The sequence below is a fragment of the Notothenia rossii genome (assembly GCF_949606895.1).
Source record: "Notothenia rossii genome assembly, chromosome: 1".
Lineage (NCBI taxonomy): Eukaryota > Metazoa > Chordata > Actinopteri > Perciformes > Nototheniidae > Notothenia > Notothenia rossii.
The window spans coordinates 67,762,343-67,782,139 of record NC_136912.1 but is presented as its reverse complement, the minus strand read 5'-3'; the positions used below and the strand labels follow the sequence as shown (position 1 = coordinate 67,782,139).

Sequence of the window (19,797 nt, the reverse complement as noted above, 5' to 3'; positions counted from 1 at the left end):
CTCTTCTTAAAATGAAGCTAGTAAACCGACGGTACCAGCGGAGAAGAAGGAGAGGGGACTGAAATGTAGAGCTGGCATCTACTTTCCCACCGTTTAAAGGACGCTTTTATATTCACATATACGTATACAGGGCATTCATGAAGAGCCCCAAGTTAATAACACTATTATTATGTCGGAGGGAGCAGTCACAGCCCGGTGCTTGCTGTACACAGTTCGTCTATTTATTCAAGTCTGAAGCAGGAATTCAGATAGAAGACTTTCAAGTAGATAGATTAGCCTATCTAATCAAGTGTTTTTATTAATACGTCAGTTTGTTTTTGTCACCAGTTCGCATTTTATACGCTTTTTTCCCTTTTTGTGGAGAAAGATTGTCAGGTTAAGCCACACGAAAGCAATGTATAATACAGTCTGGACGTCGGAAAAAGCCGATGAGGAAGGAGACTGGAGGGACGTGATGATGCCCTACTCCACAGAGCTGATATTTTATCTGGAAATGGACCAACCGCCAGGTAAGCAGGCCTGCGCCGGGCAACAGAAGCTAATATCGGACATGGATGTTGGGCTGGGGCTTGTATGAGAGTAGAGGAGGTGCTGTGTTTGGTTTGGTGCCTGTTCAAATTGGTGAAAAGTTTATAAAGCGCACATCCTGATGCTGCTCTAACAGTACTTAACGACATTTGGGTCAATTTTCCTGAGGGATTTTACGTACGTCTGCTCCTTTTAAAGTGATACATTTTGTACATTACTTTTTGGCAGTGCCTCAATTTTGCCACAGTAGCCTAGCGTATTCCCTTTTTGTTCTAGTAAGTAAGCAGGTAACTTGAGCTTGAAAGAAACACATTTGCGACACTTTTGTCTTTAAATTTGACTTAAAAGGCATTTTCCGGTACCAATGACAACGCTTTGAACACAATTTACTCCATCTGTCCTGCTCTAATAGGCACCGGTTACAGGAGAAATGCTCCATTATACATGTCTGCTTATTCCTGCTGTCAAACAGTAACATTAGCTGCAGCTATTCAAACCTCCACTAAGACTCATTCGGAGACAACAATCCGATGTATTCTGTGCATTGGCAGCCTAACTACTCTTCAAACTATCTGCATATGAAATGACACGATAAATGAATAGTTAAGATGGCAGACATCGCACTGCCAATCATTTTGGACTAAAATGCAAAAAATAGCATCTCAGTTAATTGTACCCAAATGTGCTGTTCTTAACCGGGCAGTTAAGTTGTGCAATTTAAATCTGATATTAGGCCTACTCCACAATCAAAGTATTTATGAAAAGGCTCTATCCGGATCGTCCTGAAATTAGCTCTACCCGGTCCCTAAAGGGAAGGGGGGATGGGACACGGAGAGCAGACAGGGACCGGGAGAATGAACACAACTGGGAATAAAACGTCCCGAGCGTTTCATAACCATAACATCGCTCACTGACTCGCACTTATTGGTCGCTGTGCCCCTTTCTAGCAAACTGTCACCCCGCAATTGAATGCGTTTCATTCATTCCTCCATTCATTCATTCCTCGGAAATGTTGCCAGTGTCATTTGACTCCCAGCCCCCCTCTCTTCTCCCCTCGGTGCGCTGAATGGATCATGGCGCAGATGTGGGACGTTGTTTCCAGGAGGCGCTGTTGAATGCACTTTGCCCGGTAGCTCTGTCCCCTTTTTTCTCCCTCCTCCTTTCACTTACCCCATGATTCTATTGAGATGTACGGTATATTATGCAGCCACCATAAAGTGCAGTATCATGTCTATATCAACAAAAAAAGAAAACCCCCTTAGGTTCAGATGCTTTATCAACGATTTACAACCATCAGATTGCAGAGAATTTAAACTACATATACAATGTAGTTTCACTTTATGTGAAGTGTGTGTCCGTAAATGTGGGAAAATATCATCACTCAGCTTAATGCTGATGCAGATACTTTTTTAGTAGGTTATTGCATCCTGTTGCAAATGTTGATTCTTCAATTTGAGGTATGTTGAAGTGAAGTGGTGCAATATCTCCACTTTCTGCACATTAAAAGTCAACTCCTCCTTTTTCCTCTTGGCTGAACAAAAGACCAATTCTTTGTCTTGGTCACTCTATCTCCATTTGACGATCATTGTGTTGGAGCTACAGTAGAGTGAGTGGACTGTGCTCCTCAACCCAATACGTCCGGGCATGTTAACGCAACACACTTGCCCTTTGCTGGTGATTCACATACTTAACGGCTGCTGCTGCTGGACCTTGCCTTATATAGTGCCTGGAGCCATTCATTCACACATACATGGGGTCAATGTCGTGGCTGGAAAAGACTGTTGACAATCTGCTAATGTTGTCCAAGCTTAGCGGAGCATTTGTGCTCATTTCATGATGTGAACAATGCAGTCGGCAAAGACGCATGTACACAAATAAGCTGTATTTTGCATTTGTGGAAAAGCAGAATGAATTGAAAATGCAGATGGACTTTTGCTGTTACTCATACCTGCAGTGTTTCATAATCTGCCTTTTTGTGTGTCACCCCATTTTCCTGAATGAGCTCATCCTGTCTTCATCTTTTTGTTGCCCACATATATAACCAAGCATCAGCTTGTCTGCGCTTCAACATATGCAAACTGTGTCTTTGTCTTGACTTAACTGACATGCATTCTGAAGAGCTACGGTTACGGGAGAAGGAGGCAAAGAGTGGGTGATGGGGAGGCTGAAAGAGGAGGAGGAAGTGGGACAGATTAGGAAGAAGGGATGATAAAGGGTTAAGAGAAGTAGGGGAGAATGGAAGACTAGCGTCCCACAGATGTTCATTAGAATATTTATTACACTGGAATTGAAACGTGAAAGCCTCGGTGTCAGTTGTATCTGTGCGTGCGTGTGTGTGTGTGTGTGCGTGTGTGCGTGTGTGTGTGTGTGCGTGTGTGCGCGTGTGTGCGTGTGTGCGTGTGTGCGTGTGTGTGTGTGTGTGTGTGTGTGTGTGTGTGTGTGTGTGTGTGTGTGTGTGTGTGTGTGTGTGTGTGTGTGTGTGTGGGTGTGTGGGTGGGTGTGTGTGTTGCCTTTGTGTGCAGGATGATTAGCACAGGTGGAGTGCCACTGCCCCCCTAGGGGAAGGGCAAAGCCTGCGTTTCCACTGGCAACTTAGTGTATTAATGGATGTGTGGTGCACTGAGTCTCATCATTCAATGGAGAATGGATGGGATGTTATAGTTAAAGGACCATATCAACGTTTTGTTTGCGTGTCTTGGCCAATTTAAAGCAAATTCCATGTGCCTCCTTCCAGGTCGTTCCTATAAACATCTGCACAGCATGAAAAGCAACTTGCACAGTCTTGACATTTGCCCTAATATGGCTCTTTATACATTTTACATAATGTCTGCATTTGATTTTGTGAGATGTGATGATGCAAGGCATTATGATGCAACACTTTACTTTATTATCATATATGCACCAAAACTGCCTCTTCTTAGTGCTAGCATACAATTAATTGCTAGATAGGGTTCTTTGTCAATGATGGTATGATCATATTATGTTGAATTGAAAAATAAATGGTATATATTATGGATTTGGCACAAAGTGAAATGAGTTTTGCAAATCATTTATTTTTGATTGATCATCAATTTAAATATGTGTAGATATCATTTTCCCCAATTTGCCATATTGTGATATATATTGGAAAACATGTAATTGTTCAAATTGTGATCAACCAGCCCTGCATTTGTCTGTAATGAGGACCAGATTATAATAGATTTTTCTCCATGAGTGTGCTCACCTGCAGAGGGGAAACATATTTGTTTCACTTGTATCAAGCAGTCAAGTGCATAAAATAATCAGAAAAGGCTACCTGGGCAACAAAGCAGAACATCTTTGATTTGCAAAAGGCTAAATATATTTGTTTGTTCTTTGATAACATCTGGATAAGCAGCAGTATAGACCTGCTGCTGTTGATATAAAGGGCATTCAGAGTGGAAATGTCAAAGCCTCTTTACATTCAGAGTGTATTCATCCGTAGGATGGGATTGACCCGTGGCCCTAATGAGATGTACTATAGGTCCATATGGGTTATCAGAGCCTTTAATCAGGATCATCATCATGTTCCTACTCAAATCCAAAGCCTGCTCATTGTTGAAAGGTTTCTTTTGTCTTAGGTTAAAGTGGTACAGCTGCTGAGTCAAATTGTGGAATTCTAAGGGGCAGATGTGGAACTGTTCACCCCAATGTTGTGGTTGTGGCTTCTTAAACTGGAGGATTTGCAGCTTTTCTTTGTCCTAATATTATTACAAGTAGAATATCTTTACATGTGCCGACGGTTGGTCAGACATTGGAAGACTGCATCTTGGCCTTTGATGAGCATTTTTCACAGTTTTCCAACTATAGACTGAAATACGAAATATATACCAAAAATGGAATGTTTTGTATTTTGCAGACCTTACTGTGTTTTACAGCATAACAGTGCCTCACATTAACGGTGAATACGTGAGTCTCTAAAAGGCACATTCATCCGTCATTCTCTGTTCAATAGGAGACAACCTGTTGATTTAGGGCTCGATTCTGCTGTGTGTATGAGTGTGTGGTGTCTCAGAAGGAATTGATATTACCCTCAGATAACTCCACCTCCCCTCCTTTCTTCCTTTCTTCCCCTGGTGAGGGCACGCCCCCCATGCCGCCTCCTGATTGGCGGAGGGGGCGGGCCTCCTTGCAGGGATTAGTTAGCGTGTCGCCTGTCTTTTAGGATCAGCCTCGATCTGCTCTTTTCTTCAGTCTGACTGAGCAGAGAGCAGGAGGAGGAGGTGGCGGTGGAGGAGGAGGAGGTAGAGGAGGAGGAGAGAGCAATAGAGAGAGTGAGTTAGAGAGAGAGAGAGAAGAAGGGAGGAGAGAAACAGCTGAGAGACGGGTGACAGCATGCAGCTAACGGAGAGTACGATGGTTGAGGACGGTAAGAGGCTGATTTAGTCTTTTGGTGCCTGATTTCTTCTTTGTTTCTTCTCTCAGTGCATCACCATGTCTTTCCTTTAAGTCTCAGACTTCACTTCCTGATCCAGTCTGTACAATTATAAGCATTTTCTACTAGTTTAACACTTTTTTTCTTTGTTGACAAATAAATATGTTTTCCTTTTTTAATGTGTTTGCTGCCCCCTCTTCTTTGATTCTTCTTGCAGCACATGACCTAAATTGAGTGTCTGTGTTTGTCTCTATTCTTACTCTGTTGCTTTGTGGGCTTTTGTACTGAATTTCCCTATTTGGGAATGAGTCCTGCAACTGTCAGCTTACCCACACAACTACCTATGAAGCACAGATGGCAAAAATGATGTGATTCCACCTCCTAAAATGTGAGCATTTAACGGTTTTATACATTGTCAATATAATATATTTTAACATTTTCGTCCGTTAATCTCACAAATTATTAAAAGCTGGGGAAATTATGACAAATTTCTTACAATTTATATTCAAAATACATGTCTACTGTTGCAGACATCTGGACTCAGATTGAAGTCTTAAGCTCTTAAGCATGTCCCTGTGTGTGGGGTGCATGTGCGTGCTTTCACAGCCGTGACGCTGAAACACACCCCCACAATGTAGAGGCTCACACACACAGTCACACACAGTCACACACAGTCACACCACCTGCAGCTCCCTCCTCTGCCCAGTTGTGAAGTTTTGGATACAGAACAGATTGAGGAGCAGGCTTTATTCATGACACGTGCTTTTGAGTTTTTTAGATTGTGCAGTCATTTCTTAGACTGTAAACTCTTGTTGCAGAAAAGACCTTTGTTACTGTGCTCACTGATCAGCTGTGTGCACTTGCATTATTTTTGTATAGCATCCCCAAAGGATGACCGCGGGCAGCATTGATGCTTTGTGTTTTTGTCAAGTGTGAGTGTTTATCATGCGTGTGTGTCAGTCCGTGCTGACAGTCATTGTTCAGGAGAGCTGTGGAGTCTCCCTGCATGTGTGGTGACAAGTGATATCGCTGTGTGTGTGTGTGTGTGTGTGTGTGTGTGTGTGTGTGTGTGTGTGTGTGTGTGTGTGTGTGTGTGTGTGTGTGTGTGTGTGTGTGTGTGTGTGTGGCTGAGTGGCTGAGCATTGCTCCTTTGTCTGGTGAGGGGGAGGGGGGAGTAAGGAGGGGAGGGAGGCTGCGCTGACGGTCGCCTTTGTTCATCGTCCCTCTCGCTGTTTTATGCAGCACTTGTGACTGACCGTTTGTTTTATAGATTTAAAAGTGATACAGTTGTTTAATCAGAATCATTTTCATAATGTATGACGTGTTCAGGTTCCATCCTCTGTGGTAGGATGGTTGTCATTAGTTAATTTGACGTGTGTTGTGCAGGAAAGATGTTTTAAAGAGCACAGGGTTTGTCTCTGTAGGGGCTGCAGAGTGGGGACCTTAATGCTATAAGTTTCCAATGGACCTGTGCAACAAAGGACCTGTGTGTGTGTGTGTGTGTGTGTGTGTGTGTGTGTGTGTGTGTGTGTGTGTGTGTGTGTGTGTGTGTGTGTGTGTGTGTGTGTGTGTGTGTGTGTGTGTGTGGCTCCTGTTCATTGTCCTGTTTCTCATTGTAGTGCTGAAACAAGTCCTTGGGTTAGTTAAGACAATCCTTACGATGGTTTCAATAACATATACACAAGCATTTATCAGGTATTATGATACATATTTTACTCGTTTTAGGTTCTTACTTGTGTGCGGATGTGCTCCTTTTTTTCCTATTGTATATTTGATATTGTTTTTATGAAATGAATTTAGCTCATTTAAGATTATATTGTAAAGGTATTCACTAATTAATAAAGATAAATAAGGATTTAATTCATTGCTAATAGATAGATTAGCCTATTGTCCTTTTTACGATACCATCCTTTGTGTGGTCCATGTACTTCCACACTTGGACACACACACTTGAACATACACACACTATTACAACAGTGTCTTTCAGTTATGTAGGACCAGTGTTTCACTTTGTTACCTTCTTGATTTTTTCCTGAAATGTTTAAATAGTGCACATGTTTTTATTTAATATAAAGTGGACTTTTACTCTGTCTTGGAAATGCACATGTCTGTGTGTGTGTGTGTGTGTGTGTGTGTGTGTGTGTGTGTGTGTGTGTGTGTGTGTGTGTGAGTCCATTAAATGCTGACGGAGGGGAACAGTGCAGCTGCAGAATGACAGCTTTGGCTTCTGTAACTGACTGACTGCCGTGGTTATGTGAAGAGGAGGGAGGGAAGGAGTGAGGAGTCCCAAAGTGAGAGAGGAAAAAGTGAGAAGGACAGCAGGGTAGGAAAAGAACAAAGAGAACAGGAGAGGAAGCCGAGCAGCAGCTGTGCTACACATTCCTCTGAACTGAAGCTCATCTGCTGTGTGCGTTTCTACCTATTATTGTTTCATTAGCCCTCCAACCTGCTTTGATGATATCTCCTCAGCATGAAGTTTGCAAAAGGTCTCTGGCTGTTCTTCTGCCCTGCAACACACTCTGCTGTACGAACACAGGTGTAGAATGACCGGTAACAAAGGGGAAGGTGAGCTAAAAAGCTCCTTTATGGACATCAAAATATGTCAAACAACTCCGGAAAATGCCCTTTGTGACAAAGGGGACCAACTTCACATTTGGTAGTTTTGTAGCCCCCTAGTGGCTATGGAAGCCTTTTTAATTTGCCTCAGATCTCAGACAAATTAAATTAGTTTATATTGGATAATTAATGCAAACAAACCAGAGATAAACATTTTTTTAAAGTAAATGTTTTACTTAACATTTATCAAGTGGATACAATCATGCCTCTATAAAACTTGATTGGCATAAATAATGTATGTCTGTTCTCAGAAACACATGGAAGTAGCAGCTGTTTTTGTTTTGTTTTCGACATGATAATAATGTATCACCTGTCAGATTGTTTGTTCCACTGCCCCCAAGTGGCCAACTTTATTTTAAGCAGCTTTTGATTTAAATACATTTCCGTAATAATGTATTTTATTTGTTCATTCAAAGACAACATGATTCTTACCCCATGTCACAGTAAACAGTAGAGTCTGGGGGGGGCACTCTAGCGATGTGAACTTATCGGGACAGTGAGTAATGACCGTGCTGCCTGCACATACACTGAAATCATATTTGTCCGGCCTTATTCAGCTCTGCCTCTGTGCATTGTGGGAATTCCCCTGTCCTTCGGTGGCATTTCAGGGTGCTTTCATCAGCGGACTTTCCCTTTTTAAAAGTGTGTGTGTGTGTGTGTGTGTGGTGGTCCAGTAATAACACTGCTGTTCCTTGAACCCATACAGTATGTGCCTGGAGACTTCTGAAAACCTGTGGGGTGTGTGTTTTGGCATCGTGGGTCACACTGTTTGGCTAAGAACTTTGCAGCCAGTTTTCAGTTTGTTAGCATTCAGTCAGTTTGAATTCACCTTCAGACTATTTGAACGCTGCTCCGGCTTTGTTATCATTGCCCAAACTTAAAGGTGCAGTCTGTAACAAAGCTCCAATCCACATAAAAGACAAACGGAAGGCATTTCATTTTGAGGGCCCCATTATGCTTGTTGGGGTTTTCCCTTTCCTGTAGTGTGTTATGTTGTTTTTTGTGCATGGTCTGCAAAGGCTAAAGTCCCCAAATGTCTAAACACAGGCAGCTGTCAAATAACTGTAATAACGATACTTACGCAATACGCAATACTCTTCACAGTATTTCACAAATTGCTTCACTCTGTTGCACATTTATTTATTTGATGATTTATTTGATAAGGAATCAACCCTAACTGTTGAAAGTTTTATAAAATGAAGGGCATCAGTCATGGAAAGAGTGCAGGGTGCAAAGCAGAAACTAAAAGTCAAGTTTCTGTCAGATGTCTTACATAATAATCAACCACAGCATATGAACAGGGGGCTTCCTTCCCTCCTGCAGCTCAGTGGGAGGAGGACACAAACAAGAGTCCTGGCAGTTGTTACACACTTTCTTCCTTAAAGTCTCCTCCATGCAGCCCATAACTTTCACCTTGCCTGAGTGTGTGTTGCAAGTGGTTTATGACACAATAATTACTGTGATGATGTATGGGCTATATTTGTCATGCCACTGTTTGCCTTTGTGATTAATAACAATGGGGTCACCAACTGCCCCCCTGCTGCATTTATGTGTGGATATAAAACAGCTCCTGTTTTGTGATTTGCATATAACAGGTGTGCAGAAAGATCTCTAGACATTTCTGGTGTTTGTGTAGCGAAGCTCTAAAGTAATGAAATATGTGAGTAATGTAACAATGCTCCATCTGCAGGTGGCTGTAATGTGTTCTACATACAGTCTTTCTCAATAATAACATGTCCTCTCTTCTTCTCCTCCAGCTCTTCCTCCAAAACCAGCAAAGCCACAGCAGCCCTCCTCAGTGGTGGGGATTGGGAGCAGCACCAATGGCACCAAGGATGTAGGAGCAGGAGGCTCGCTGCAGGAAGCCGAGTGGTACTGGGGAGACATATCCAGGTAACCCTCAACATACTGTGTTTAAGATAGTCAGTACCTCTGCTTGGCCTATTGTTACAGATCCTCATCAAAAAACAAGTATCATTCAATTCATAAAAATCTGGTATCAAATTGCTCTACTTTCGGTTTTATGTGGGAAAGCATGTACATTTGGTGTGTGATTCAGGTAGGAAATGTGGTCCCACCCACAACTATCTTAATATATAAGCATTCATATTTATTAAACTAGCTTATAGAGATGGACAGGAATTGGTGAGTTTATTACCCCAATACAGTTAAAGACAGTTCATTATTTATAGCAGTAGCTTGGCCAGAAACAATGAAGAATACACACAATCAAAATCTATTCAGGCAGAGAGCTCAAATCAAGAGCTCCTCAGGTTTATGTAGTCTTCAGTATATAGTTAAATTCCCAGATTGTTGCCATCAAATATACCTGCTTCATAAGAGTTGAGCCTGAGAACAGAAATCCTTTTCAGAAATGTTCTGTTTGCTTAAGTTACAATCATGAAGCTGCTGAGTCTCAGGCTATTGTCACCGTATTACCTTCATAAGTGCAGGTTAGCTCTCAACCACAATCCACACATAACTCCACCTACAGCGCAGACATCCAGTCTGCCACCCTTTTTACACACACACACACACACACACACACACACACACACACACACACACACACACACACACACACACACACACACACACACACACACACACACACACACACACACACACACACACACACACACACACACACACACAGAGCAGAGAGACACTGTTGGCTGGGACCTGTCCTTCCAGTCACTCCCGACATCATTTAATTGACAGACTGTTCAGTTTGAGGCGTGTGGCTGCGGGGGGGAAATCCCCATCGCCTGCCACTGATAATTGAAGGCAGACCTTTCAAATGAACACCATCTTTACACGGATCACTCAACCAACTCACTCTATGTATTTTTCTTCATATGTCTTCAGGGAGGAAGTGAATGATAAGCTCAGAGACATGCCTGATGGGACTTTCCTGGTGCGGGACGCTTCCACAAAGATGCAGGGAGATTACACGCTCACACTGAGGTAAGACCCTTTGTTCCCACCAAAAATAGGTCATATCTGCAGCTATCTTTAAACATGAAAGCCCACTAAAATAGGCAATAGATTCATTTCCCAATGACAGTGGACAAATAAATGAATTGTCCCGGGAATGAATGGCGACTGCAACCTTTCCATTTACACACATAGGCCAGATGCTGGTGGGTGTTTTTATGAAGTTTGTACCAGTCATGAATGCACTGTGTTTAAAACCACAGGGGGATTAACGGAGGCTGGAAGGAGTGGTAGATGACTTATTCTGCTCCACTTTAATGCAGACATCCCTCTAGTTAACTACAGATTGAGGGAAATCATGTGTTGAGAAGCATTTTAGCCTATGCAGCATCCTGGTAAATTGGAGCAAATTGCCCACTGAGTTTGAACTAGGGGTTGTTTGAGTGTGAATATTGGGGGGAATCATCAGTCTTTTGATGCATTTTTCACTCTAAATGTTTTTTTCTGTCTGGTTTAGGAAGGGGGGCAACAACAAGCTGATAAAGATCTACCACCGCGACGGGAAATACGGCTTCTCCGACCCGCTGACGTTCAGCTCAGTGGTGGATCTCATCATTCACTACAGACACGAGTCCCTGGCTCAGTACAACACCAAGCTGGACGTCAAACTCATGTACCCCATCTCCCGGTTCCAGCAGGTCAGCACACATCAAATATGTACCACACATTGTGTATCCGTCATGACTTTATACATAGACATTTTATTTTTCGCACACTGCAACTTTTATGTGCTATTAAAGGGTCCTTGATATTTTTGGTTACGGTGTCTTTTCAAGCTGTACAAACCTGGTAAACTGTTATTATTATTATTTAAGGGTAGTTTGGGTGTGTTAGAATCCTTGATCAAACTGTCATTTGTTTAACATCTTGTCTAGCAGCTCATATTGGAGTCATTTGTAAAGTTTTCAAATTGGAAGCAGAAATCCCACTCTCTAGTAGTTACTACTAATTTTAAAACACCTTTTCAATCACTTAACTTCCCTGTACCCTGTGTCTGGAGTTGGGTGTTTCCACTCCAAACTGCAGCAGCAGCAAAACCTCCGCTCACTGAAGTATTGCCCCGTTTGCCGGCCCCCGTGCCACGCTCCCTAAATAATTGCACACATCTGCAGTGTCAAAGGGCCGCGGTCGCATTTATTCCCTTCCTCCCCTCGTTCCACTCGTTCTGCAGGCGAGTCATTACTCAGAGCGGTGAAATGTCTCAGAGCGTGCACACCGCGTTGCCATACACCCAGGGCATTGTGGGTGGTTAATTAACGAGCCTGCTCAGGAGTCACCCTCGCTAAGCAGAATCAGGGGTGAAGGGAGCAACACATGCACATGGACTTTGTCCCTAAGTACAAATAGCTCCACATTCTTGAATGTCTAACACTTATGTATGCTGCCTTTGGCTTTTTCTTGATTCTAACGCTTACTATTTGTTGTTCTATCCCTCAGGACCAGCTGGTAAAGGAGGATAATATTGACGCTGTGGGGAAGAAGCTGCAGGAATACCACAATCAGTACCAAGAGAAGAGCAAAGAGTACGACAGACTGTACGAAGAATACACCAAGATGTCACAGGTAAGCAGGTTTTTGAATTATAAATTAACTTTTGGGGTTTTTACAGAAAATAAACTCCTATTTTCTGTCATGTCCTCTAACTTACCTCCTTCCCTCCATCCATCAGGAGATCCAGATGAAGCGAACGGCCATCGAAGCCTTCAACGAGACCATCAAGATCTTCGAGGAGCAGTGCCAAACGCAGGAGCGCTACAGCAAGGACTACATCGAGCGCTTCCGCCGCGAGGGCAACGACAAGGAGATCGAGAGGATCATGATGAACTACGAAAAGCTCAAGTCCCGGCTCGGGGAGATCCACGACAGCAAGGTGCGGCTGGAGCAGGACCTGAAGACGCAAGCCATGGACAACCGGGAGACGGACAAGAAGATGAACAGCCTGAAGCCCGACCTCATACAGCTCCGCAAGATCAGGGACCAGTATCTTGTGTAAGTGCACAACACATTGTTATTATAAGTAAAGCAGGCAGACGGAGTGAAATATAGAAAATATACTTTCAAAGTGTTTCATTTCAGTTTTTTCATGAACATAAATGCTAACCAAAACTTGGGATTTAGGTTTTCGGTTTATCCACAGAAATCCCTGAAACGTCATACAAATCAAGCCGTTAATCATGTTAAATACTTAAGAGGTAGATACCAGTTTAATATCCCCTCAGTCCAAAACCCTGATGTTCTGTGACTGACACGCAGCGCAATTAGGAACTTGTTACTTCCTCTTACTGAAAGCCAAGAGATGTCCTGCTTTATTTCACCAATGCTGGCTTTATTCTTCTTTTAACTGTCAGAAACTTGCCAATTTAATTTGTGTTCACTGCCTGATAAACAATGTTGTAAAAGATGTAGGGTTTTAAAGTGATCCTTGTTGTTGTGGTAATGGTTCCCCCTCTCTCTCTCTCTCTCTTCTCTCTCTGTAGCTGGCTCAATCACAAAGGAGTTCGTCAGAAACAAATTAACGACTGGCTTGGAATCAAGAACGAAAACACTGACGAGTGAGTCTCAACTTTTACTGCCTTTCCTCTGCCAAAAAGTGGTTAACACGGTTACTGTACATATGTCTGTGGGCAGAGCAATGGCTAATATAATCTATACCTGTTTGTTTCTCTGTGGTGAAGTGCCCCGTGTTTACCGTTTATCTCTTCCTGTGCGGCTGCAGAGGCTACTTTGTGACCGAGGAGGACGAGAACTTGCCTCACTACGATGAGAAGAGCTGGTTCGTCGGGGACCTGAACAGGACTCAGTCAGAGGATCTGCTCATCGGGAAGCCGGACGGAGCATTCCTCATCAGGGAGAGCAGCAAAAAGGGCTGCTACGCCTGCTCTGTAAAGTGGGTACACGTGCCTTCATTCATGTGCAATGTCCAAACTATTTCCACTCTTATATACATTTTGAGTATAGAAGTGCAATAGATGTGTATGAATTACTGTTTTCCTGCGTAGATGTTTGTTTAGCCGGCCATTAATAACAGTTAACTTTCTTACAGTTGATATATAACAGAAAAAAGAGATGCTTCATTGTTCAGTGAATAAAATACATTTACACTAACAGTCAATTAAAATCAATCTATCATTAGACTACCAAATAAACAATCGCCATTTTATATGTAATTTGTTAACAAACTGTAATCTTTTGGTCTGTCTCTTTTGGCATTTTCTTTCTAGCAATTTTATGCAGATGGTTTTTTATTATATATATAAAATAAAAATATATCAAAATAACAGCTTTTTTAAATGTAACCACATTAGTTTGACAGACTTACGTTTTAACTACACAAAACACCTCCTGAATTAATTAAAGTTGAGATAAAATGAAAAATAACATTAACTTTTAACATGTTTGCACCTATTCAATAATACATAAACATATTGGGTGTGCTTATGTAAGCCTCTACTAACCAAAAATACCACAACATCCATCATGGGTGGAGCCACATTCTGAGCCCGCCTACTTGTAAGCCGTCCAATCAAATGCAAAGGATTAGATAAAGTATTTTATGTAAATCAAATATGACATTTTTCTGGGGAATGTACGAAGGACGTTCTAGCTAACTACTTCCTGACCAGCGTGATTGAACCCTTCTTCTCTGTCCTCAGTGTGGAAGGTGAGGTGAAGCACTGTGTCATCTACAGCACGCCGCGGGGCTTCGGCTTCGCGGAGCCCTACAACCTGTACAGCAGCCTGAAGGACCTGGTGCTCCACTACCACCAGACCTCGCTGGTGCAGCACAACGACTCGCTCAACGTGCGCCTCGCATACCCCGTCTACGCACAGATGCCCTCCGGACGCAGATGAACCCCACCCACCTGGCCACAACCCCCACATAGACAATAAACCAACCCCCTCCTGGGGAAGGGAGAATGGGGAGAGTGAGTGAAGGAAGGAACGAGGGAGGGGGATTGGTTGAAATACAAAGCAACCCCAACACCAGACCCCGTAAAGATAGAAACAAATTAAACACTTGCTGCAACACACACGTCAGCCACTTTGGAGTTATATATTTTTACAAGAACTATTTCGGAGGGCATTCTTTCTAAAGACTGCTTGATTTGCACAAGGAAGTTTTAAATGTTTGTGAATGTGAAAAACAAATAAATAAGCGACTGAAGGAAGGAAAGAAGGAAGGAAACGGAGTAGGAGACTTCAGAGTTTCAGTTTGACCCCGCTGCTACCTACACTCCAGCTCAGACTTTTTACCTGAAACTACGCGAACGACGACAAAGGCGACAACAAAACATTCCCAAAACCCCTTTTTGTTTTGTTTCTCCCATTCTTTTTGTTTTATTTTGCACCTCAGATGATTATATTGCAACCTTTTTGCTTGTTTCTGGAGTCGTTTCCTTTTGTTTCTCATAGCTTTGTTTGTGGTAAATGCAAGAGGAGACGATGTCAAGTGTCTGTCCTGTCCCTCTCCGTACGAAAAAAGCAAATATAATGTAGCATAACGAGACAACGGACACTTGGTTTTATGAAGTGTTCCTCCATGTAGACTGCTGCTGAAGGGTTTAGGGGGAGGGGAAGGGCGGGGCATACGTGACAAAACATAGTTTAGAAGTCTTAAAGAAGGACAAAAGGCTTGCTTTCATACTAACTGTAGAGGGGTTCTTTTGTATTATTTCTGCTTTACTGGAACATAGTTGATTTTTTCCGTTATTTCTTGCCAATGTGTAAATGGCAATGTCACAGATCAGAACCAGAGACCAAAGTTGGTGTGGAGAGGGGGGGGGGAGGGCGAAGAGTCAGCTAGTGTGTGTTTCTTTAAGTTTTTTCTTTTCTTTTTGTGAATGGTGAAAGGAGTGAAGAAAAGCAAACGAATGGTGTGTTTGAGACCACACATAAAAACCGAGTTTTGGGCCACGTGCTTGTGCACCAAATAGCCTTTTTTTGGAAAACCAAATGGTACGTAAACAGAGAAAGCCATGACCTTCTGTAAATACAGATGGTCAAGAATGAAGCACTTAAACAAGTCCCATGTGTGACCTCAGCATTCTGGACCTGTTCGAATAGTATAGTTATTTACTGCTTTTTGACCGTTTTTAAGCAATTTACTGACATTTTATAGACTCAAAGGTCAATAATTAATAGAGAAAATATGCGTAACTCAGTGTAATAGTTTTTTCAAATTCATTATTTTCTACCAACTCATGGCTTGAGTACTGCGGTCACAAATGTTACTACACTTAAATCAGAAAATAAAAGGTTACATATGGTCCGTTTCACCAAAATCATCCTTTTGAAAGCATGAAGGACCAGTGAACCTGAAACCAATTTTATGTGTGGTTTAAAAAGAGAGTGAAAGAGACTTACATGAATATATGCTAACGAGTGTGGGTTTAAAAAACTGGGACTGTTTGTGTTTTTGTTAAAAACCTTCAGAAATAATAAGCTTTGATAAAAAAACTTTGTCTGCAAGACAGAGAGCAGGTAGACGGAGGCGATGTCTCGAGCTAAAGGCGCAGGCTTTAGAAGAAAAAAACTGAAAACTTGAAAGAACGTGCAATCTAGCGTTGTGTTTATGAAGTCCAGCAGAGCGGCGCACTAGGGTCCGAGAGATAATCAAAGTGCACAGTGAAGCTTTTGGAGGGAAATTCTGTCTGACTTCTCCGTTTCCTCTTTTAAAAATGTTGTGACAGTTTTGTTTTTTAAACTCAGAACCTATTGCCGATGCTTGACTTTATAACCAGTGGAAGAATTCTCTGTCAAAGACTAAAAAGCATCACGCAATAAATAAATATCTTCAAAAACTGAAGAGAAAAACACAACCCAGTTGCATTCTATTTTTCCTTGAAATTTGCTGTTACTGATTGGCTGTTGGAACGAAAACAATGCCCACCCATTGGCTGTTTTTGTTTTGGAGAGGCATCTTTTGAACCAGGGTCAGCGCTGGGTCCCCGGACAGTCTGATAATCTGCAGCTATTCATAGAATGAAAAGCTAGCGAGTAAGGGCGCTGATACATCGACCCCGTTTTCTTTTTTCACAGGATAACGTTTTTGTTTGGGTCTAGCAAAGAAATCTTACAAAAGACGCTGGTTACAAAGTCAGACAGAGCACCCTCCCCTCTGGTTGTTTGGAGTCTTTTTCACAGTATGATAAGCGGAGTGTATGGACTACACACACAGGTGCGTCTGCAGGAATGTATCAGGTTGTAGGAAGAGGGCCATTGTTTGAGTATCTGCAGAAGAGTCATTGTGAGTGAATGATACAACCTTGGTTGTACCCACCACAAGTTTATCTACACCCCCGTCTCTATGTCCTCCTCAACAGTAGTAACCCATGACGGTATCACCGTTATCTACCCCCACACCCCCCCACACCCTTGATAATGTCTGCTCACATTAGGTAGATGAGTTGGGGGAGGTTTGTGGACCTGAAAGCCATTGATAGTGAGCGGTCCCTCCCGAATCAGATTGGGTGTCCCTAAAGCCGGCAGGATTAATCCGATTTGGCCTGTTCTCAGACTACTGTCCTGTCATGTAGACCTACAAAATAATGCAATGCCTTTTTAGAAAATGTTGAACATTTGGCGTAAAAAATCAGTTAGTTTTAGTCCCCTAGGATTACACAAGTACTCCAGAGAATTATTTTGTGTTTTAAAGAATGGTTAGCCATTACATTCCATCACTACTTCCTCTAATCCATGCATTAACAGAAGCACAACTGGCAACATCGGTTTGTCTTTTTAAAGAAACTGAAATATTTTGGCGAAATTGAAGTTTAAATATGGAAAATGGAGCATTCCAATTATTTTGGTATTATCTTTCCAAATGTTCCTTATTTCCATTACTAAAGAGACAGATGTTGGAATGGAAATAAATTGCAAGTTCCTAAATTAGAAATGGAAAAACAAAGTTATATTAAAATAAGCTTCACTTTGTGAAAGCAGTGTAAACAGGCTAGAACTGAATTGAAGTAACTTTTGATTTTGAGAACAGGCCAAATTTGGTTTAATTGATGCCGGCCCCAGAGGCCCCGTTCTACCATCCAAGTAGAAAGCTAAAGCAGGTTTGGAAGAACAAAGACGGTGTCAACACTGTTGGACAGTCGTAGCATAAAGGATGTTGGAGGCGTCGGCTGTGTCCCATTTCAGTTGTATCTGCCTCCGAATTGGGACCCAGCCTTTTTTGGCGTGTTGTATCTGTTGCTGTCGACCAGTGATTGCGGGCTTTGTTCTTCCTATTGGACTAAAAGGGGGACAGCAAGGCGGGGATTGTTGATATAATCTTGAATGTACAAACAGGATCAGTCTGGGTCCAAAGCTTTTTTCTTTTTTTGCTTGGTTTTTTCTAAGCACCAGAAATCATGCTCACAAGAAGATGATCATAACGCTAGAGGTGCTATCGAAAGTGCATGCCTGTTCGATTTGGCAGACTTCTAACGTCTCCTTCACAACGTTTCTGGTCATTTACCCTCAGGTTTTACAAGTTTACCGTAGAAACGACCACACAACAAAGCCAGCTATTTAAAAAAAATCAATAAACAAATCAGGGTTTTTTCAGCATTGATACTTAAATCACTCTGTCGATTAAGCTAGTTCCCCACGACTTTGGTTTTTGTAGTGTCCGCACTTCAGGAGACTTGTCCCTCGTTGCTTACCTTAGCTTAGACACAGCATCATCACCAAAAAGGATGTATTAGTCTCTCCTTTCCCCCCCATCACCACACAGTCTCAAGGTTTTTTTGTTATTAACAGACTTTGTTTCGGGTTGAACACAAAACCCTAACTTTATTACTTGAACTATATTGCATTGCTCACTGTTGAATGTCTTTATATGGAAATATACATTTATTAAAGAAAAGAATAACGAAGAGTTCCCTTTTGTTTTATGGTGAGCAGGGCCAAGGTTTTTAGAGTTTTATGACAGATGTACAGTATTAGTTACAGGCAAACGTAGAGCTAATTTAGGAGGGAAAGAGGCGCTTTTTTGAAACTTCTCAGAGATATGTTCGGATCTTTTCCTTCACAGAGGGCTTTTCTGAAATTGCACACCTTATCATCTACAAGAGACTTGTGTTAATATTTACCTGTGATATCTGCATTTGCATCAGGAGTCACATTTACACGGAGATGTCGTATCCATCATATATATAAAGCTTGAAAGATAATACAGTTTTAAGGGTCGTTTTGAGTTGTAGTCGCTGTTCTTTGACTGTTTTAACCCCCCCCCCCCCCCCAAAACATTAAGACCAAAGATTTCAGTTCCTGTTAAACCACTCAGTTGTCCATCATTGGAAATGGATGTTTCAGTGAAGTTTTTATCTCCATTGCCTTGATATTATCACAACTCAGAAGATAAAACCATGTTGTGTGAATGAGTGTCCCGTACAGCTAGCTAGGATTGTTGGTTGATCTGTTCATTTTGTGTTCAAAAGAGTTTAAACAGGTACTTTTTGTGACACGTCAGGAAGGATCCATCTTTAGAGTCCTTGATGTCCCAATGTATCAGATTGATCTTGATCTGCACTCTTCCGTTTATGTGCCGTTGGTATAAACAGACTTCTGTTAAGGATTTAGAAGAAAAAAAAAAACCAAAAGTCACAGCTTTGTCACTCATGCTACTTCATATTTTTGCACATGATGACCATAGCTGGAGTTTAGCTTGGTTTGCCATCTGAATATTTTCTATTTCTGGGTTGAAAATGTCTTGCAGAAATCTATCTGTCTATCTATTTAGTTTTGTTGTAATGCCAGTGTTTCCCACAGAATTTGATTCTATTTGTGGGGGTGCGGTGCCCTAATATTCTTGATTTTGATACTACCATAAAAAGTTGAATTGCTACAGGAGATACGGAAGGCCAACAGGAACAAAATATGTTTTTCACACACCTGATTTGTCCGTTTTGTATCATGATACATTTAACACTTACAGATCTGAGGGTTTCTGCAGTACTATTTTCCTTTGTAACTCACTCCACACTCCACACAACATGCAATATTCCCTTTTCTGTCAACCAGGGGTTCGTGAGGAGCCATGATTTGCCTCAGGTGCATCGACCCCGCAGGTGTCTCTGAATGGGCAGGGGTTTGCTCGTAGTAGTACTAAGGCAGGGAGAAAAGCAGTTTAGGAACGTTTTTGGACAAACCAAAATATCTGTTTTGTCAAGTTTACTTTTACAGACTGTTTAGTTGGATTTTCACTTTGGAAAACTCAACTCTAACTCAAATAACTCCAGGAAATAGGCTTAGGTTCACTTCTCAGAATATAA

General features: G+C 41.9%; 1 protein-coding gene across 6 annotated transcripts in view; it reads left to right on the top strand.

Annotated features, from left to right (window-relative positions):
- pik3r3b (phosphoinositide-3-kinase, regulatory subunit 3b (gamma)) overlaps positions 1-18,766 on the top strand; it is a 276,953-nt gene extending 258,187 nt beyond the window's left edge. For 3 of the 6 annotated variants that reach the window (XM_079667835.1, XM_079667834.1, XM_079667837.1), the window contains 8 exons: positions 9,295-9,430; positions 10,406-10,504; positions 10,992-11,172; positions 11,972-12,097; positions 12,204-12,523; positions 13,012-13,086; positions 13,251-13,421; positions 14,188-18,766. In XM_079667835.1, the coding sequence (XP_079523961.1) occupies positions 9,295-9,430; positions 10,406-10,504; positions 10,992-11,172; positions 11,972-12,097; positions 12,204-12,523; positions 13,012-13,086; positions 13,251-13,421; positions 14,188-14,386 (1,307 nt within the window). In that variant the 3' untranslated portion in view covers positions 14,387-18,766. Of the gene's footprint in view, position 1; positions 510-4,759; positions 4,916-4,957; positions 5,310-9,294; positions 9,431-10,405; positions 10,505-10,991; positions 11,173-11,971; positions 12,098-12,203; positions 12,524-13,011; positions 13,087-13,250; positions 13,422-14,187 lie in introns of those variants that run through there. The other 3 variants (XM_079667836.1, XM_079667838.1, XM_079667839.1) reach the window with 3 other exon arrangements.
- Positions 18,767-19,797: the final 1,031 nt, after the last annotated feature.